The 22,046-nt window shown below is 43.8% G+C and overlaps 3 protein-coding genes across 6 annotated transcripts in view; 1 reads left to right on the forward strand and 2 right to left on the reverse strand.

Annotated features, from left to right (window-relative positions):
- The window catches only part of LOC126561252 (DNA N6-methyl adenine demethylase), a 142,438-nt gene extending 139,798 nt beyond the window's left edge, over positions 1–2,640 (reverse strand). For all 4 annotated transcript variants that reach the window (XM_050217214.1, XM_050217213.1, XM_050217211.1 and 1 more), the window contains exons 1-2: positions 1,313–2,640; positions 1,094–1,234 (exon numbers count right to left, since the gene is read on the reverse strand). In XM_050217214.1, coding sequence (XP_050073171.1) covers positions 1,094–1,234; positions 1,313–2,578 — 1,407 coding nt within the window. In that variant the 5' untranslated portion in view covers positions 2,579–2,640. The remainder of the gene's footprint in view (positions 1–1,093; positions 1,235–1,312) is intronic.
- LOC126562971 (eukaryotic translation initiation factor 4E1) overlaps positions 1–22,046 on the reverse strand; it is a 436,138-nt gene that overhangs the window by 330,554 nt on the left and 83,538 nt on the right. The gene's annotated exons all lie outside the window — the stretch shown is intronic.
- LOC126563070 (protein lethal(2)essential for life-like) overlaps positions 1–22,046 on the forward strand; it is a 566,897-nt gene that overhangs the window by 244,920 nt on the left and 299,931 nt on the right. The gene's annotated exons all lie outside the window — the stretch shown is intronic.

Genomic DNA, 22,046 nt, shown 5'->3' on the forward strand with positions numbered 1-22,046 from the left:
CCCGAGGATCATACGTGTAATCACCTCCGGCAGCAAGCTGACTCCACACGGTGGTGGTGTCCAAAAGAGGAAAAAGTCGAAAAAATTCTCATCGCAAGCTGCACGACCGAAAGCAGTTATCGGGCTGTGTGAAGCTACCACCCGCGCATCGATATCACAACTAAACCAACCACCATCACTGTCCATGAGCTCAAATCGAATCGAAAAATCAATAAAACATTTCTGTACCCAAACACCGCACTGTACACACTGTTCTGCACATCTGCACTGATAGCGTGATGGGTGTTTGCACACACGCTTGCTTAACCCTTTCTGGGTGCCAACCCGTTTTATAAAGCATATGGCACCACGAGGAAACGTCCTTTGCATAGAGGATCAGTTAGTGTGATCCTCCCTGTTGGGTACTTGATCGATACACCTTTCCGGTGTACCGGTGTATGAAAGGCAAACAACACACAAGCCTTATCTCGGCAATGTGCTCCAACAGTCACTGGTGTGTGCTCCAAAGCATGTGCAACTTGTCTTGACAGCTAACGGATTTACTAGTGCGTGGCGTACATTCGGTGCTCCATCCCCGAAGAAAGAAAGGGAAAAGTGATCCAGCCTTGAACAGTTAAAAAACGCAAAAAATACACGGTGCCAAAAATACATTGCACAGTAAGCCGTTAATTGTGGGTTCATTGTGGGGTAGCACCATTACCAACGCACACTTGCACACGATAGTCATCTTTTAGCCTGAGGCAGTTATTTTATTGTGCCTCGTGTTTCGTGGTGACAAGCATCCTCGGGCAGATGGTAGCAATTGGAAAAAAAGCCGCCACTCGTATGCCTCTTATGGGCCGAAACTCGCATAATTCCAGTGACAGATTTTATCTTCGCATTCCCATTCATTAACGCATTGCATGACATTCGGTGTCCGCCTACCAGAAAAAGTTGAGAGGCCCTTAACCTTAAGCCAATGTTACATCCCATCAAGAATTCAAGTAGTTCCTCAATTATCAAAAATTGTCAAACAAACTTCTCTCCAACATAATTTAAAAACACAAAATAGAAATCAAATCTCTTCCTCAACAGGATAACTTTCAAAGCTTACCTTCTTCTCGGTCAGCTTCTCGCAGCGTCGGGTCTTGCAGATTTGGTGGCTCTTATCATTACGGCACGGTGCGCAATCGCCACAATTATCTTTGCGCGAGCAGCCCACACATTCACCACAGCGCTTGCGCTTCTTTTTTGTCTGCAAAAAACAAAACAAAAAACAAACCATTTAAATAAATAAGATTTAGTAAAGCGTAAAACAAAATCTGCAACTAACCGATTTCTCGCCCGGTGTACCACCGTCGTCCGTGTCCATGCTCATCGTGTGCATCGGACTCTTGAAGTTGGCGGTGCTCGATATAGCCGCCACCTGTCCCGGATTGCCACTGTCGCCAATCTCCATCGCGCTGCCCTCCGATTCGGCACTCGACTCGAGCGACGCGGCCCTTATTTTCCGGCGCTCCTTCTTCCGGTTGTCGAGGCGCGTTATCTGCGCCGGCGTACCCGGATCCAACCGGACGGATGTGGTGCTCATCTTACCGCTCGGTGTTGTGGGGCCCGTAGCGGCACCATTGTTGTTGTTATTGTGATGATGATCCGACGGTGTGACCAGATTGTGCTGATGGTGCAACTGCAACTGCTGTGGCTGATGCTGTAAGAGCTGTTGCTGTTGCTGCTGCTGCTGCTGATGTTGTTGCACCAGATGGTGCTGGAGCTGGGCCGGTTGATGCTGGATATGGTGCACGGTACCGTTCTGTGCGAACAGCCCATTATCGAGCAACGGGTTCTGGAAGTTGCTGTGGTGCAACGTTGGCCCATTGTTGAGCGAAGTCATCTCGTAGTCACCCGCCTCCTTCTTGATGACGGCAAGCGTTGGGATGGTTTGGCCCTGAAAGGTGGCCATCGGTTGATACAGCTGAATGTGCCGCTCATCGATATACTGGTGCTGGTGGTGATTAATGCCCGCGAGATCGCGCACCGGAATGGCGGCCGGTACGATCGGGTACGGGCGTGAATTGACTGCCGACAGTGTGTGGAAGCCACCCTGCGGTAACGGTGGCAACGGTGTCGGTGTGAGCTGTGTTAGCTGCGTCAGCGAACCACCCGTTCCGGGCGATGCGGAACTCGGTGAGATCGGCACGGGTACGGCCGTTACCTGTGGTAAGCTTGGTTCCGGCGTTACCATGGCCGTGTCGGTAAAACTATGAAACTGGCTTTGAAACGAGGGCAGTTTCGGGAACCCGCCATGATCGAACCCGCTCGGGGTGGGCGGTGGCGGTGGACCGGGCGTGCCGGGTGGCCCGTTCGGGGGCGCCATCCGATTATCCTTGGTGTCCATCTCCCAAGGACGCGTGTAGCTGCCGTTAGAGGTCGTTTGCGATGCAATCACATCGGTGGACCCGTTCGTGGCACTGTTCGAACGTTCCGGACGCTGCTCGTAGTAGTCCCACGAGGGCTCCAGCTCGGCGGAGAACGACGTGAACGACGGTAAACTTTGCTGGGTCGTGTCGTCCGCAGTGCTTGCACTCATCATCGAGGTCATGCTCCGAATCGCAAACCGCTGCCACTGCTGCTGCTGCTGCCGTGCGGCATCTTCGCTTCCGCAAGGCGTGCCGAATAGATTTTAGCGTATAATTTGTATCCGATACTTTAACCCTTACACTATCACTGTCTATAATATAGTCCTGACTAAAAAAAAACACTTGCTTCACACGTAAGAACACTCGCGACGCGCGACTAGAACAACGAAATTTCACTTTTCCCCCGGGAGAAAAGATTTGACGGGTCCGGTCTGTATATTGTTTACTTTTTTAAACCTTATCTTCACACTAACGCAAACACACAAACACACACACGAGAGGTAGTTCTGTTCGGAAAGCACCCAACTGTTTGGCGGTGCAGCTTGATATTTCATTAATTTTTCTTTTTTTTTGGTATTGTAAAATTTTTAACCACTGCACAACTTACACGCTAGGAAAAATTTGCGTTTTGCACGTATAAAAAATAGCTGATCGCTGCCGTTGGCTCTCATAAACCCCACCGGAAATTGAGGTTTTAATTTAGAATTATCTTCGCTTTTCCTTAGCTCCGCTACACAAATGCTATAGTGAAGTACGACTGTCAGGAAAACTCCGATTAAAATAGTACCAGGTCACTACGTTTTTGCTTCAATATAAACGCACACACACACACACACCACTTAAACACTCACACCACAAATGCACCTCCGATGCGGTGAAAAATACACTTTTACGCGCCACGTTTTTTTTTTGTCACGTATTGTATGAGGAGTGTTTTAAGAATTATTTAAAAATTGTTGCTTTTCTTTTGTAATCTTCTGTTTTGTTTTTTTGGTATGTTTGGATTCGGACGATTCCTGAACACTTTTTGATGCACTCGATTGCTTTTGGTACGTATTGTTGCAGTAACAGCATATGTATAGGGCTGTACAAATGGTTTCCTTTTTTTTGTTGTGTTGCAGTTGCAGATTTTAGACTCTTCTTTGATACTTTAAATACTAAATATTTCCTCTGTAATTTACTTTGTACTTTGATTGGTTTTTGTGTTTTTGTTTTTGTATTTGCTTTTGGTTTGTTCTGCTTCTTCTTTTTTGTTTTGTTTTTGTTTGTTAATGATTTCTTCCCGATCTGTAGAGGTCTTCTTTTATCTTCCACTGGATGCAATTTTGTCACCACTTCCACATACGCTTTATTGTCGAAAATTACAGCTTTCTTCCTTCTTTTTTCTTTTGCAGTTTTGGATTGGGGATGGGTACCGATACTGTGTATAATTAACGCCTTTTCTCCTCTGTTGGTTTTATCTTTTTGGTAGATTGTTTTCGCCTTCTGTTGCGGTACTTGTTTGTAGCTTTTTTTGTTTGTTTGTTTGTTTGTTTGTGTCTTGTTTTAATTTGTACTGTTGCGTTGCCTTCCACACTGTAGAGTTGATGAAGAACAGCTTCCCAAATAATAATAAAAAATCGAGCGTTTGCTTACACACGAAACGAATAAGTTACTTAGCGATTTGTATTTTGCTACTGACTCGATAGAAAAAAGGTGTGCGCTCTCGGTGCGAAGGTAGCTTTTTTTGTTGTTATCAACTTGAAGAAGTTTAAACTAGATCGGGTTGGTTTGTTGGGACTTGTTTGGGGTTTGTTTTTTTTTTTTCCTTTGCCGTTACCAATAGATTGTTGAACGTTGATCATACAGCAAAAACAGTTGAATAATTTAAATAAATAAATAAGTTAAGCGACGACGATAAATACATAAATAGCGTTTGGTTTTGTTGTTTTACGTTTTAAAATTAGTTTAGCGAAGCAAAAGGAATCTTTCTAAAGTAGTTTAACTTGACGCTTTGCATGCGAAACCGTTGCAGTTTCTTCATTGAATAGAATGGTTGATGTTTGCACCGTGGCGCGAGTGGCGCTGGGGGTTTTGCTTGCTTGCTGGTAGCGTTTCAGCTTGGCTTTGGTTTCACGTTCCTACATTTGCCGTCCTCTGCTGCATCTGGGGAAGAAAAAAAAACCGGACATAACATTGTAAAAGATTAGTTTCATAAGTTTAACTAGAACAGGGAAATTCATATTTCATTCAAGAAATTCGGATAAAGAATGGTTGTATTCTTCTCATCGTACTATCTTCTGCATTATTAACGACCAAACACACATGTGCCGAATAATCCATCTTTTCCTGTCTTCTTAACCATGCGAATGGAGCTAATTTTCGCCTATACGAAACACATCCTCAAGGCGTATTCTTATACACATTAGCATGATCACTTTTACACTTGCTTCCAGGGCTGCTTGCAACAAGCAGGCAACTCCAAGCGCTGAGAAATCTTTTGAATATTTTAATTTTAATTCATCGATGAGTAAGCACAGGTCCGTCCAGCCGCAGGGTGTCCATATTGACACGGAGTGCTGAAAACTTAATGCTACGTTTGCTTCTGTTACGCAAAAACCTCACTACGCGGTGAAGGTGGAAAATTTACGAGTCCTGTGTCGTTGTAATTCCAGACAGTGTGCGTACGCGTACGCCCGCACGACGTATATGCGCGCCAACGGTGCGCCTCCTTCGTACGCGTACTGGGAAGGATAATTTTATGCGAATTACTTTTGGGCGAATTATTGGGTACAATTCCGTACGGCAGCCGAAACCCAGTATGGTGCGTACCGGGCGAACGCAATTTCCGTTTGGCTAGAAGACAGACACACTTGGTCGGGACGAGCGATTTTTTTTTTTTTTTGCTTGCATGCTTTGGTTTTGATCCTCCTTGTACCACATACGAGGGTTGTGCAATTGAAATGCGTCCCACTAAGACTTAGGATGATTAGTTTCCGACTAGTGCGCCATTCACCGGCGCTCGATGATGTATGGCGCATTTTTTAATTAAAATTTTACCTTCCTTTTGGATTATTACTTCTTCGCGGAACCATTAGAAAGAGGGACCCCGCCACACTACTATCCTTCATCGTTACATATTCATTAACTGGGGAAGCATTAATGCACGCCAAGATTTTGCAAATGATTTATTCACTTACCGCCGCATGTAGGCAATAAAACTATGATGGATTAAGTTTTTCTTTTCCTAACATCCTACGAAGGAAATCGCAGAACTTCGATTAGGATACGCAGCCATCGTATGCGGGACTGTAAGTGTCTTTTTATTGCATCTCATGGTAGTGATAGAAAGTTGCTCAATAGTGGCGTCCGCGACGCGAAGAGACGTTCGTCAAAGTGAATCTTCTATCCGGATGGTATGTCATCCGATTATCGACCTTCACCATCAAGGACACCAAGGACGAACACCCGCAGAAGCCCGTAGACCAAGGAGAGGGCCCGTAGAAGCAACAAAAAAAAATTGAATTTCAGAAATAATATTTCGCATGAGTTACATTTTCAATTTACAATTTATTTTCCCATTCCTTCCAAGCAGACGGCGGGAAGGGCCCATTTGTCTGGTTCTTAAACGTGCCATTTTTTTTTTAATCTTACTCCTCTTTCAGGTGTCTCCGAAAAGTTCGGGAAAAGAAGCATAAAAATGAGTTTTTTTTGAGTCTTCTGCTTCTTTATATTGCCTCGCGAAATTTTCCATTTTCTTCGCGATCGTCGAGAAGAGTGTTGTCGCAAACGATACTTTAAGGAATTAAGTACATTTACTGTGCAATAAGCACATTATTTTAGCTATTAAAGACAATTTCTTAAAGACAAAACCTGACAATACTTCACATCACGCGCACGCAATAGGAAGAAACATTTAAAGCAAAAGTTCGACGTTTGACAATTTTAGAACGTTCTCCTTCCTACGGAAGATTTCCGTTTGCCCACAATTCAGCAGGAAGACAAACAGCACCGCACACAGCACAGTATTTTGCTTACTTTGTGGCCACGGCAGGAAGAGGAAAAGCTTCCCGATTTTTGTAATCCCAGTCATGAAAAGCAAATATTGCACGCCGGTCTCATCCAGAATCCGAAACGAGACACAACCGTAAACCCGACGATATTCGCAGGCCAAGCGTCCTCCAATTTCTACTCTACTCATCCACACACCTCGCACGCTCTCGCTCCCGTCAATACATCATCAAATTGAGGTGAATTCAGCCATGAATATTAAAAAAAGGAGCGGGAAATACAAATCCACTTGCACCCAGGGAGAAAAAAAGAAGGCACCTGTCTCACCTCCACAAACCTGAAGACAGCAAACCTGGCAAACCTGGTGGAAAATGGCGGTCCCGATGACATGCGAAAATGAAAATGTGCCCGCAAAATGTTGCTTTGCGGGCGGATCCCTGACCTCCGCCGACGGATTCGGAGTCAAACCACGTCCTGAAGCACGCTCGCTACCGGTAAAGGACACATCCTTCAGCGCGTTTAGGAAAAGTGATTTGTTTCGGTTTGGGGAAAGAGTTCGAAGGATGGTATGCGCATAAGATGAAAATCGTTTTCCTTCTTTAGTCGCGACTCGTACGCAATCCAAATCACTTTCAGTGATACAGAAAAAGAAGGTCGAAGAAAAGGCTGAATTCTTGCTGTGCTGCCCAAGCTGTAGTGTAGTCCCGTGCCTTCCCAAAACATTTCTAAGCGAAATCCAAACAATTCAGTGAGCTGAATCTATTTCTACTGATCTATTTTGCTGATCGAAAGAGTTGTTCTTGTCGATTGTCTATCATCACTTTAAAGTCACACTCAACGATGTTCCAGGAATCGATTAAGCAAACGCTTCTTAGCTACTGCACCACTTGACTTAATTTTGTGCAAATCCTCCACACTTTAACAGTGCAAAGCTTCGAATAATTGTGAAACAACGCTTAAAACTTCCACATCACGTCCATCAGCACAAGTTTCTCGGCAGCTATATTAATCTAATCCTACCCAAAAAAAACCCCTCGAAATCCCGGCCGGCCTTGCTGGGGTGTCTAAGCAGGCAGGCCAGAGAAGTCTAACATCCCAAGGTTGTTACAGGTTAGTAATACTTTACTTTATGTTGTTTCGATTCCCTCCATCACCATCACCCATTGAAACGAACCCTGCTTCTGGTTCGGCTGGGCCCGGGACAACGTCCACCGTTGACTGAGTGTGCCAACAGGGACAACACCGCAGAAACACACTGAACACTGCTACTCCTCACAATAACGAAACGAAGCAGCAACAACAACAAAAAATGCAACAAAACAAAATGATCCAAAATAAAAAGCTCATGAAAAGTTTCGAAATAAATTATAAAACTTTTCGCTCTTTTTCCGATCCATGATCCACTTTTTTTTCTTTTTTTTTTTTTGTTGGCTCTCCTGTTCCTGGTTTCTTGTCCTTGCTGGTATGTAGGAAGCGCGAAGAAGGGGGAGCAGAGGTGTAAGAAACTAGGGGCTAGTTGAATAATTTTTCCAGCGTTCGTTTCCGATGGCAAAGTAGCCATTTTTTCGTGCGTATTATTATTTTCTTTTTTCCAATACTTCTCTCGCTCTCTTTTTTTTCTTTTTTTTCTCTTTTTTACTGGTGCACAAAGTTTTGTTTTTCTTTTCCTATTTCGTAGTACACTTTTTTCTGTTCTTCTGTAACTTCTGTTACTTATGTGGTGTTTTTTTTCTTCTATTATTTATTTCTATTCTTGCTTCTTCATTTCTACAATTTTTTCTTTCATGTGTCTTAAAAGAACCGCCAGAATCGTGCCGTTTTGGTGTTTTGTTTTGACTTTTTTTTCGAAATTTTTAAGCTCACTTTACATTTTTCGTTCCAGTTTTGTGTTCTTACCAACATCGTATAAGAAGTGTAAAGAAATTGTTTGACCAGTTCCGCACCAGAAAAGTACAGTGAGGAATGAATTTAAAACAAAACAACAAAAAAACACTCCCAGTCCAACTTCAAAACTGCTTCAGGAAAAAAGGGAAAAAGAATGCAAAACCATGCGTTGGCAGAAAGAAAGAAAAAACGCAAACTTTCTATCACAAAAATAAAAGCTTTTCCTAGAGCACACTGGAGCTTTGGGCGAAAAACAGACACCAACTGAAGGGCGGAAGTTGCAAGTTGTTAATAGAACAGAAGGTGGAAAATACAAATGTATTCCTAGTTGAAAATAACAAACTAGAAAGAAGCATTTTACTTCCTTTAAAAAAAAATTCAATTGCATTCATATTGCCATAAAATTTAATGCAAGGAAAGCTTGAGATCAAAACAAAAAAAGAATCCCCCAGACCAGAAGACAGCTTCCCAATAATTATGACATCACCATTAACGTCTTCACTTTCTCTCTTGCCCGCCCAGCCGTACTTATAAAGCTAGCGAGCATAACAAACAAAAAAATAAAAGTTGACCCGGTCTCGGCGCTTTTGCTGCTGCTCATCGATTTATGGTCAATTAACACACGATTGTCCCGTGTGTTCCCGAAGCCAGCGGGCGAACAGGATGGATGGACGCACCGCCGCAAACATCGAAACACAAATGGTAAAACGATAAACGAGCTGGGCAGATGTTTTGACCGTCCAGCCGGGGCAGCCCAAGTGCTCATAATTCAAGGACGTACCGGTGAACCGGCCTGCTGTTCGTCTGTTTCTTGGCGTTTCTTTCTACTACTAGGGCTACTAAAAACGGGACTATTGCTGTGGTACGGGTGCCCGGAACGACATATTTCGCTAATTATCCGTAACCTTCGGATAAAAGTTTCGATGGTATAATTTTACTGCGCGTAGGCACAGACCGATGGTCCGCTAAAGTGAAAGCTATCATAATAAGGATAGGCAGTGTAAAAAAAAGGACAAGTGTGCAATTGGCTAAACTTGAATTTTTATATTGAAGTTAAATTTCTTTCGAGCACGCCTTGCGAATAGAAGCCTATTTTAGGCCTATAAAAGTCCTTCAGGTTTGGTGCGGGATAATTTTTCTCTTTTTATCTTGCACACGATTTCTAGCCCCAGCACAGTCATATCTCGTGTTTGAAAATCAGCAACAAACAGCAGTAATATATTGCCAAACCACGTTCACCATCATTCTTCATCTTGGATCCCGATATCTCGAAAACCATGTTGGTGTGGTGTTATCGCGGCAGAAACTAACCAAAACCCGTGCAGACTAAAAGGCACACCGCAAAAAAGTGCCCACCAAAATCACCAACACTACCGGCCGGGTCAGGGGACCAATAATGTTTAGGGCTACTTCCGCCTTGCATCCTTTTTTTTCCCCACTGGCCGCGGCGACCCGTTATCCATCGATGTACTTGAGCCGGATATAAATCGTCGAAATACAACCATTTAGATTAATTGATATTTTATTCGTACCACACACAACCACCAATGGTGTGCTGGACCTCGCGCGTGTGTGTGCCCGGTTTTTGTGTGATTTCTTTTTTCACTCGAAATGGTCAATTCCCGGCCATGAAGGATTATAGCCATCCAGGCCAAAGAAAAGCAGGATCAGGACTCGTGTTTGGGGTGTTTTTTATTTACCATTCACCACCATTCGTTTCGGTTCGGTTCCTGCGGGACGACGGCACTTCCGGCGTTCGAGCGTGCTCTAGTTTTTCCCCGGGCTTTTTTGTTTTGTTTTGTTTTCTTCCCCCCCATCACCCTCCCCGGTCCCTACACACACACACACAACGCAAACACAGCGACAAACCCGAAATCGGTGCCGACTTTGCCATTGAATGTTTATGGCACTCATATCAATAACGTGAGCATATAATTTACGTGCCGTTATCATGAAAACGGGAACACGTACAAGAACCGTACAAGCAACAAAAAAGGAAAAGCCTACCAGCCCGTGTGTGCTTAACGATTGTAGAAGGCACCATAAAACAATGGCCAACAATCGCCAAAAAGGAGGGGGATGGGGAAAAAAAAATCCTGGAGCAAAGAAAAACGGGTCGGTCACACAATCACGAGACGTCTATCTTTTGCCATTATGACATCGATCAGCAAACCGCGATAGTGTGGCGAAGGAAAAGCGGCTTCAAACGCGGGTAGGAAACTTTCCATAAACAAACGATAAAATCCCGACTCCCGAAACAAACCAAAAAAACGGGGGGGAAGCAAAAGTTTTATGCCCTTGTCCAGAGCGTTGAACATGGGAAGCGCGTCCGGGAACGGATTGTTTACTGGGCACACGCTACCATAATTGGTCACCAGCTTCAAAAGTGGGTGAAGATTGTATAATTGACTGCGAAAACGATCATAAATTAATCTTCAACCGTATAAAACATTGGTCTGTGTGGACTAGAATGGCTGGAATGGCTAGAGTGACGGATTATTTCGGGACACCAAAATGCAAATACTTGCGTCCATGAATATGCGGACGAGCTATTGCATTGCACGATAGGACGCAAACGGTTTCGACGCTAATGACGTTGTTGAAGGAGGGATAATATAAACAGTGGACAGCAAGTGATGCCAGGGAGCAATTGGAGACTATCAAACGCGAAACTGAAACATGAAGAACACAAATCGCAAGCCTAGTCTTTCTCTTTCTCGGTCATCTGAGTGTCGATGGAATGGTTCTATCGTTGTTGTAACACAAAACCCTGACGTCTAGTCGACTTCCTTTCAAGCAGTCAAAGCGTTTTTAATTTTGCGATTCTAAAGACATAGAGAATATCCGCAAGAGCTTCAAATATTCTCTACAGATTGTGTCCGATGCCACAACAAGTACAGTAACGTAGCCTAACAAAATGTTTCAACCTTGCTGCCCACAAGGCAGGACAATTTTCCCGCTCTTTTACAACAGTACCGAAGACCCGAAAGCGAAAGTGTGTTTGTGGCCATCGTCGTCGTCGTATCGTGTTTGCCACCCTAACCGAAAAAACAACGAACCCGAAGACAAAACATGGCTGAACTTGAACTTTTTCCATACACCGCAACACACAGCAGTCGTACTTTTTGGGGAGAGAATTTTCCTCCTACAGTCCAATTTCCCGCCAAGCCAACGGAACCACCCGCGGCACGCACGCCCTACACACAGACACACCCGGTAGATGGTGCACGTGTGACGACCACCGTGTACCGAATCCATTGGAGGAACGAACGAAACGCAATTCAATCGGGTGCTCGCGCGTCCCTCCACCCTCTTGCTGGATGCATCTGGTGCCTTTCACAAGACTACTGACGTGCGGCTGATGACGAAGCGCAGGAAAACTCTACTCCGTTTTGGCCATGGCGTGCATGGCGAGTAACACCCGTTTTTCCACAGCTCCCATCAATGGAGTTTGTGCGTTTGTGTTCGTGAGGAAAGCTAAACTTTCCACCGTATGTGCAGCGGTGAGCGTTGTTTTGGTCTTATTAGGCTTCTCTAGCAGCGTTTGTCGCGTGCTAGGTACGTTTTGTACACTTTTTTACACGCACACTGCGTCAGCTTATTAGCTTTCAATGTAAAAACAAGCAAGAAATACTTTCATTTTGTTACAGGCCAAACGCTTAAGTAGTCGATTTCTGCCTCGAATAGGACCACACTAATTGACACACAGCTAGCACAGCTCACTCGAGCGTGAGCGTGAGCGAATTCGAAGCCCGCTGGCTAAGGTTCACTAAAAATAAGCTAACCCGATACCAACAGGAAAAAAAAAGCCAAAAACGCAAAACAAAACCAAAAAAAAAAAAAGGGCACCAATTACCTTTATCTGCTCAATATCAGCATATTCAACGCACGCATTCCAGATAAGCGCGCGTTTTATCGCGCCTTTTGTCGTTCATGGGCATTTTTGTTTATTTTGAGACGGTGGTTTGGGCCGTTTTGGCCGTCCCGAACACGTACACCGGGTGTTGTCACCAGAAAACCCGTGGTTTTTTTTTATGTGGAGTGTGCAAATCTCATCAATCTCCGATACAGACCCGCGCGGTAGTACTTCGTGTCCTATGACTCTACAAAAATAGAATGACGTACTCACTTGCTGCTGCCCTTCCAGCCCAAAAAAAAAAAAAGAACGACACTTCATCTCGTACATTTATAATTCCCGTACAGCAAAAGCGTTTCCAAATAGCCAGCAATACACACACACACACACACACGCAAAAAAGGCCATATTTTGGAGCATACAAAACGAGCCGTTTTCCGACAGTGTTATCAGGTGTCAAACTGCCGTACCGAGGCTTCGATAAGAAAGGAGAACTGGGAACTGGCCCTCTTCCTAACACCGATGCATCTGATGCTCTGTGCCAGGGTCTCTCTCTATCGTTGTTGTTCTTTCTAACATATTACAGAACCAACAGCTCGAGCTGTTTGATGCCATAAAGATTTACAGGCCAGGTTGATTGTTGTTGAGTCACTGGCATGAAGCAGAAAGGAAGCGAAAAAAAAAAACCACACACATCAAACGATCGATGGTGACAGTTTACTTGTGCATATAAAGTGCTCAAGGTGCTGGGCACTTTTGAGACCTGGGGCTATGTAGTTCTTCCGGCAAACAAACAGCAAATACCCGGATGTAGTTAGCAAGCATCAGAATAGATAAAATGCTTGAATAATGTTTGTTCCTAATCACTCAGATCAAAGAAAAGAAAAAGATAACTTTTTCTACTGTTTTATCATCTTTTCTGTACATCTCTTCTTTTGTATAATTTTAGTTCTTCTCACTATTTCTCTTTTGTTTTGTTTTTATTTACATGTTACAAATATTATTTTGATTCCTCTTAACTTTGGAAACAACTTTCGTTTTGTTTTACCTACTTTCAAGACCAACACAAACAGCTTACATGTTCGGTTTTCTTGTTCTACCAAAAACAAAAAAAAACTTACTTTTGTTGATATCGCATAGCAATGCATTTCATCAAAGCGTACCAAAAACTATTGCCAGACCAGCAGCATCGATCAAAAAGCACATAAACTGTGCGCTGCGAAGAAAACATCCTATTTCTGCTGACAGTTCCCAACGCAAAACCAGCAAACAAAACATCCTATGGAAGAGAGTTTTCCTTACACGAAGTTCGTACAGTGCGACAGTGTCCACTAGCAAAACGCAAAAAAAAAACATACAAAACGAAACGAAGCAGCACCGTTTGAAACAAAACAAAAATCATCTTAGTCCATAGGAAAAGGAGGGCAAAAAAATAAGTTTTTCCTCAACAAAAGGACACACAGCATCCAACCTGGCACCGAGAAAGGAAACAAAAAAAACTAAAGGGCCAGAACGTAAGTACAAAGACAACCGACTTGAAGGGTGTTTATGGGAGAGAACAAGTTTAAAATTTATTTCAAAAGTTACCGTTCGATTCCACCACACACCAGCCGTCACGGTTTTTGGCATTGTTTTTTTCTTTTCCGCGCAAAATTCGAGATCCACTGTCCTAAAGTTCTCAAGCTCCGTAGGCTCCTTTGGAATGGGAAGGGCGTTTTTTTTTTCGGTATACCGAGTTGGAGGACAGTTGGCTATTCTTGCCCATCCTAGCCATCGAATGTGCTAGGTTTTGATCGGGTCTGTTTGTTACGTGTCCCCGTTTGAATTTTTCTTTTGCGGAGAGGAAAGAAACAAAAATCTTCCAACATTCAGGCGTACCGGCTCGGTTCGGTTCTTGCTACGTTGAAGCGCTATCCATTCGGACATGGTCGCTTCTTCGATTTTTTTTTTTTTTTGCACCACCACCCACCCATTCAACCATTCTGTCACTTGTACGCTTTCCGTCCAGGGTCTTTAGCTACGTGCGAGAACACTACTGGCGTATCTCGAATCAAATCCTTAAAAGCGGAGGAAAGATACGCCAATGGTCCAAAAGTTCGGGCAAATCGAACGCAAAATATCAAAAAGCGGAAGTAAGAGTTCTTTATACGAAGACAGCAACGAGCCACCTCCAAGCGCGTAACGCGTGGGGAAGAAGTTTTTTTTCCTTCTTCTTTTACTACGTCTACTGCTGCACCACACGACTTCCGGATTTATTTCACCCAGGTTTCATTCACCCGAGCCCCGCATGATCGCATCCCGAATTGTATAGATCCTTGTGCAAATCCTTACCGTTTTACTCATACTTCTGCGTTTGTTTCCTTCGTGCTGGATGGAAGTTTTCAAGTAAGATTTGATTTATACCCATTCCCGTACATCTGTCCAGCAGTCTGGGATGTGAGCTGATGGTACTGGATGGCAGACGAAGTATGGAGCACGCAAGACGAAAAGGAACGTATCACATCTTGCAAAGTACTCTTTCATTCGAAAAATAGCGTTCTACTGTCGTTTCTTTCACCGATTCTACGACTCCTGGTAGGGAGAGGGACAGGACCTTTGGGATGATTCCTCGGATATAAAATATCGATGATTAAGAGGAATTTATTAATGAACTTCTCATCCTTATTGTCAGCATCGGGCATGGGTGACAGATGGTGAAAAATCCTTTTTGCAATATATGGCACGATCTTTTGTCAAAACTGTCAGAAAAAGGAAGCGACATCTATGCTTCGGTTGAAATGGCTAATTTTTTTTCAAACAATAAAATAACAATTTTGAGCGTTTTTTTTTTATTTGTGTCTACCCAGCATCAGCAAACCTTACTTCGCGCAATAGAAAGCGTAACTTGTTCGTCCATCCGCTCATTAGCTGCCACCGCGATACACACAAACTCTCACCAACCGTTTTTTTTTTTTTGCTTAAAAGTATGTCATTCATTATGTTTCATACGGTAGCTTATCCCGCCCGCCAAAACCAAACCGTCCCCAAAGGGCAACGCACTGTACCATCAGATAACAAATCCTTGTGTGTGTGTTTTTTTGTTGTTCTAGAACCAAAAGAAGACGCTCGCAACAACAAGAACTCTCCAAAAAAAAAGCGCGTCATCCTTCTTCCTCAAGAACACCACCGAAAAAAAGCACCCTTTCTCGGATCGGATGCCACAGCACAAGGTAGCAGCAGCAGCAGCAACGCTTCCTCCCATAAGAAAACGTGCCTTTCTGGCTGAAAACCTCCAGCAGTACTTCGCGCTACTGTCAACCATGCTTCTACCGCGCTGCAATTGCACTGTGGGGAGCAGCGTACGAGTGCATTTTTCGCGAAAAACACAATATCCGATGAAGAGGCTCTTGAACCAGAAAAGCTCCAGATTTTTAAGCCGGTTTGGGTGTAATGAACTGCGGAGTAGTGTATGAGAAACGCAACACACACACACAAAAAAAAGGACTCCCTTCGCTGTACTTCAGTGAGTGTGCTGCGGGGTTTTGTGTGTGTGTGTGTATGTCTTGAAGTCCTTGTTACACTTGAGAACTGTTCAAATTTGACGCGCACAAACACCATTACACAAGGTTATCGTGGGGGGAATGGATTTTTTTGTTGAATTTTAACCAGCACCCGAAAGATGGCGAATGTTCTGTTTGGAGACTTGTAACTACGTCTCAGCGTAGAACTAATTTATAATAATTTTTCCAAAAAGTAACGTCTTCTTCCCAAATACGGCCTCTCCAGCAAGTAGACTTAAACATAATTCCACCAGAAGGCTTTCAAAAGTTTGTAGAATTAATACGAAATTAGAGAAACCGACCGTTTTCTCCTACCAGGTAAGGTTCCCATCAGATAGGAAGTCCTTTCGATGCACAGCTCTCATTATCCCAAAACCGTTCCACTGCAGTGTGTCCAGGTGTTTACGATCTAAGGCCCAGAACATGACGATCGTCACACCGCGTTGTCTGACATCCGGGATCAGCTTTAGATGGATAGGACCCGATGTCTCTCTCTCTTTCTCTGTGTGTGTGTGGTTTATGTATTGGGTTGCATTTGTGAAAGATGAGACGCCAATGGAAGAATGCATTTTACCTTCCTCCTCTCTTCCATTTTCCCTTCTATAAGGAGTTTTTTTTTTTATTTGCAGCACCAGTACACACGGTTCAACGGTTAATGAACGGTTTTTGTGATGGAAGTTCTTTCCCGACTGTCGATATGCTGTCGAATTTGGGATGTTTTTTTTTTGTTTGTATTATGTGAGAAAAGCTTCCAGGATGAGGTTACAAACATCAAACAAGAGCTGCAGAAGCAAAAAAAAAATCCCCGCCACTACTACAGCAGAGGATATGATCCTCAGCTCTTCGCTTGGCTGTATAAGAAGAAGCGGATTTTATTTTCCGGTCTCATTTTTCCCGTTTGCATTTACCGCCCGAACCGCTGCGGTAACTTATTACTCAATCCTGGAGCTAAATTTATGAATTTATCACTTCCTGCATGCATACGGCCGCGCGTTCGCGCTTGCCGTGTGGCATGGCGAACCATGGACGGATGGATGTCGCACGGAGTGGTCCATGCTGCCGTTATTATTACAAGCAAAACGTGGTGCGCGTGGTTTCCGACGATGACGAGGCCGTGTTATCGTACCGAAGCACAGCCACAGTTATCGCCACCAAACCCGACCGCTTATCGGTACCATTTCATCATAATCGTAATTGAAAAATCAAAATACTACTACGTGTGTGCGTGATAGATCGGAGTGCTTGCTAAGCTGTAACCATGGGCACCAGGCACCCATTTGTGTGGACAAGCTTTGATAAAGTCATTACAAATTTTTAATCAAAGGTTACCCCAACACTCACACGCGCGTCACACTTTGATCGTTCTAGGTGGTGATGCAGCTATGCTGATTTGTGGCTGTGTACACGGTTCGATATGATAAAGCATTATTTATGTTGCTGCTTGTATGTAGCACCTGGTAGGGAAGATCGATTGTATGGTTCGAGAGGACTGCCATTTATGACTTCCCTGACATAAGTTCCCCAATAACTTGTTAGTCAATCTTAAGCACGAGGAAAAATGTCTTTGATTGGATTCGATATCGAGCTCTTCGTGTTAGCAACTGTGACCAGATATAACTACTCCACCTGGCTTGGTTATTAGCTCCACAAAAAAAAAATGGTCGGCAAAAAATAGCTAAATAATGCAGAAACACTATGAGAAGAATACTTATTCCTTATCCTGAACGCTGGTTTCTGTCGCTCCATGTGGCTCAATGCATTTTAAACTTCACAAAAGAATCAAACACTTCACAGAACACACACACACACACACACGAATCCAGTTGATTATTCACTAACGCTCCCACATGCAGTAGTATCCTTTTACATTCGATCTTTTCCATATTAAACAAAAAAATCAACCAAATTCTCGGCATTCAAATCACCACCAGAACCGACTTTCGACACCGCACACTAAACACCGGGCGCCTCATTGACACATCTATTTTCTACCCATGTTTACAAAGCCTAGTTTCAGGCTTCAACTGTGTGCTGCTCGCTATCCCGACCGACAACAGCACGCAACAACTTTCCACACGGCTTTCTGCATGCATGTAAAGCAGCAGAGACTACGTAATGGGACGCATAAATGGCTAAAACGGTTTGTTATCACACATTTTCGTTATCGTCAGCACGTCATCCGAGTGAGAGTGCGAGAGGGCGAGGATTGGCGGTGGTCATTTGCTTTGGGTGATTTTTTTTCATATTTACTTCTTTGTTTTGCTGCCCGCTGCAGCGCAAACCGTTTCTTTTACATCATATAAACACGCACGCACATTGAATTCACCTAAAAGCAACGCACGCACGCACGCACAAACACACATACACTGCATTATGGTTTAGCACATTGTATTATTCTTCTCGTGTGCTCTCTTGATTAGAGCCAATTGATTTGATCTAAAATTGTGTGTATCCCAACATGAGCATTTCGATTTATTTCTTTCCCCGTTTTTTTTTTCTCCACAAACACACACACTCATGCTCTCGTTCCTTCTCTTTCTATTTCGTGCTGTCAGCAACGCGTTACCAAAGTGACGATGCACGCGGGCGGCTTCATATACTAAGTAGCCTACTACGTGTTGTTTGTGTTTGTGTATTATTCGCTTGATCCTGTTTGATCCTTTGTTTTCGATCACTATTGTCACACTGTCACATCATTTTTGTAAGCACCAGTTTCATTCGCATTTTTTGGTATACACTTCTTCCCATTATCCTGTGATACTAATGCACTGGCAACGACACGACCACCTGGCGACTCCATACACGTTTTTTTACGCAGTAAAATTTTCCCCAAAATTGAAGCCCAATAACAACGCCGGTTTGCGTATTATGAAACAACCGGCAACACACGCCACTCACGCACACAACAAACATTAAATCTGTTTCGAAAAACCTCCCAACAGGAAGCGAGCATGGATTTTATGGCACAGGAGCAACACAGACACCCCGGACCTAGAACTAGAAAGCGACGCTGATACTCACATTTTTACGTAGCACTGGTAGAATTCAAAACCCAACACTCGACGCGAGTACGGACGGCGTACATCCGCACGCTTTGAGAGGCAATTTTGAAATGGTTCCCAAGCCCGAACGGCACGCGGTCGAGCCGAAGCCATCCCGAATGTTTGTGTGTTTGTGTGCGGACTCGTTCGTGCCGGCACACGCATTCAGGGCCGTTCGGGCTTTTATGTTCGGCAAGCATTCGTAGTATTCCTTCGCAACGCACGCACATTTTTTTATGCTTTCCCGGTGGATGGCGCTTGTATTGAGGACGGAGCATGGATGCAACTGTACCAACCAGGGGCCCAGTTAGGAGCAGTTGTAAGAGTTTTATGAAACCGTTTAGTTGATGTTTAATTTAAGTAAAATTAAATTAATTAATTGTTGATTAAATGTTTAAAGAAATGTCTCAAGCAATAACTGCTTCAAAATGTTAGCAAACTGCTAAAATACTTGCTAAGAAATAGAGTATTCTTGAGATGCATTAAATAAAAACCACATGGTTAAGAGAGCAATTGCAGAATTAATGCAAGCAAAGAAGTCAATTATGCTTCTAAAAACTTGCGTCTCCTGGAGCGTCGGAAGTCTTCGTATTTAGACTTCGTTCGCCTCATCAGCAGTACCACCAGCTAACCCACGTCGAGAATTTCCTTTCCATGTCCTTTTCCATGTGGAGCAACACATAGGAAATCCCGCCTAAGATCGAACTGGATTTCCCGGCTTTCCCTTCATCTCTCCCCCTTCTTCCCATAGTTCAACCCACACAATACACGAAAATGTTGACTTCTGAAACTAACGACCGCTGGAGGACCTCTCATTGAAAGTGGACCCATTGGGTGTGCGGTGGTAGTCCACCGTTCCGGGGGCGACGAGCGCCACCACACCCGGAAATGAAGTATTTTCCTTCTCGAAACGCAGATACTCAACCACCGCTGCTGGGGGCCTCACTTCCGGGTTTTGGGAGGATTTTGTTTGTTTTTTTCGATGATGGCGATATTTTTGGTATGGCTCAGTAAAATCCGTTCCGAAGTACGACGCACAAAGACGTGAAGAAAGTGCACCGATGCAAAGGTAGCATATTTTATTATGCTCTCTTACACATCCCGGCCACATGATACGAGCTTCAGCGAGCGAGTATGTGGAGTGCCCTTAAGGATGAAGAAGTGTTTCAAAGGATCTTTCCGGGGGTTTCGTATTCTTCTTTTCATGGGGAGTCCTTCCCATCCTTCATTTAACTGATTTATACGATTTTTTTGCTTTGTTTTGTTAAGTATCATGCAGTAAGGACGCTTCATTGGAGATCGGTTCAAGGCAGAAAGGTATAAATGTAGCTGTAATGACTAATGTTTTTTTTTTATTTTTATTTTTTTGGTTGATTAGTAAAAGAGAGTAATTTTCGAAGGAACTTCAAAAAGGGTTTCACTGTTTTAAATTGCTTTCCAAAGGGTCCTTCCTTAATCCTTGTAACGATTTATGGTTTCAGAACGCAAAAATGCAACAAAACGAATACATTGAAGCAAACCCTAGCTAACGAACTTACGTTTTTTTTTTTTTTGCAAAACGAAGCTGTCAATAAATATAAACTTAAATTGCCTAAACTCACAGCCTTCCAACCAACTGTTTAGTTGATTAGCAGCACTCAACCAGATGCGTAATCAGTTGTGCGCAACCTTAATTGAATGTTTATGCTGAGTTCTTTCGCATTTTTTTTTTAATTTTCCTATGGACCAGACAAGCTAGTTCAGCAAAGAACGCAAAGAGAAAGGAAGAACTCCTTTTGTGTAATTATTTTTACAACATTCTTTTCGCGGCTGTTGTTTAAACTCCTTTAGCCGTTTGAAAACAAAGGCCCATCAGACGGCTGACTTTGGCTGTGCGAGACGAACGATCTTGCGCGTACCAACCGCTCCCTACCTCCACCCAGCTAGCATAGATCGGGCTCACTGTAGCATAATGGCAATAGGCCATTTCGACATGATGCATGAGTAGGTTCTTGTTTTCTTTTTTTTTTCTTTTTTCGTTTCTTCCTTGTTCACCACCATCATCAGCAACGACTACAAAGGATCTACGGAAAATGGCCATGTTTGATTGCGTGTGCATGTATTGGTTGATTGTTGAATAGCGCTTCGAATGGTAGAGAGAGACCGAAAATGGACGAAATGACATAAAAGTAAAACGCAGCATAAGGGAGCATAAAGGAATCGTTGGTAAGAAGCGGAAGGGAGAAACTGTATGAATCGAGTGTGTGTGTGTGTGTGTGTAGTTGTGCGTCGAACAAGGAACAAGGCTACAAGGGGCAAAGGGTGTTGTAAGGACGGATGGGACGAGCGGGAATAGTACCGAACCCGGAGCAGCTGGCACGTAAAAACGCCAATCAACATTAAGTCCTGCCTGCATGGTTTGGCCGCACGACACGGGGCCACACGGTAGTAGTGTTAGTGTTGGGCAGGGACCTTACTATACACACACACACATCCTTTGCGGTAGTTTGCGCATAGCATTTACCCCATACACAGCGATCGTCAGTCACCAGTAGCTCGCTGTGACGTTTAATCAGGCCAAATAGTTTGGTTGCATTTTTCTGCCCCAAAACAGCCCAACCCGTTGCAGCCCCATAATGAAAAGTTATTATAGCCAAACGGAACGATTGGAACCGATGCGCTCCGTCCACTTGGCTATGACCATTCGATGAAGCCACCGACGCGTGTTGCAAAGAAAAAATAATATTTAACACACCACCCGTTCGTCCGCTCTCGTAGCATGGAATTAAATTTGTACAATTTTCCCATGTAAAGGATGTGAACAGCGTAAAGCACACGGCCATCCTGCCACCGGTGGTTCGTACTGATATCGCATCCTTTCATTGCAACAAATCCAACAAATGCCATCCCATTTTAACTCGACCTTTGCCAGGCTGAAAACCGTGACACGGGGGACTGGGCCCGTCCTCATTTTTGTGCCGGGCGGAGCAATTGAAAATATGGTACGGTCAATGTTATACAAATGGAGCCTCTGGAGCGATGCAATGCCGGTGACTGGAATGAAATTGGTTCTAGATTGAACTGGCAACTCCCGGCACCGAACAGCAACAGGGGGAAAGCGTAAAATTGCACACGGGGAAAAGTGCAATCGAGGTACGGAAGTATCCGACACGGAACAAAAGGAAACCGGCCAGTGGATTGGTATTGGCTTCAATCAAACTTTTGACTCCGAAAGTAATATGAAGACGTATTGTGGAAGGATTCGCATATCTACATAAATAGAAGAAAGCGAACAATCGGAAGAAGAATAGTTGGGTAGGATTTCTTTTTTTTCCCCAAAGATTCCTATCGAATTTTGGAC

This window comes from Anopheles maculipalpis, chromosome 3RL, assembly GCF_943734695.1.
Source record: "Anopheles maculipalpis chromosome 3RL, idAnoMacuDA_375_x, whole genome shotgun sequence".
Lineage (NCBI taxonomy): Eukaryota > Metazoa > Arthropoda > Insecta > Diptera > Culicidae > Anopheles > Anopheles maculipalpis.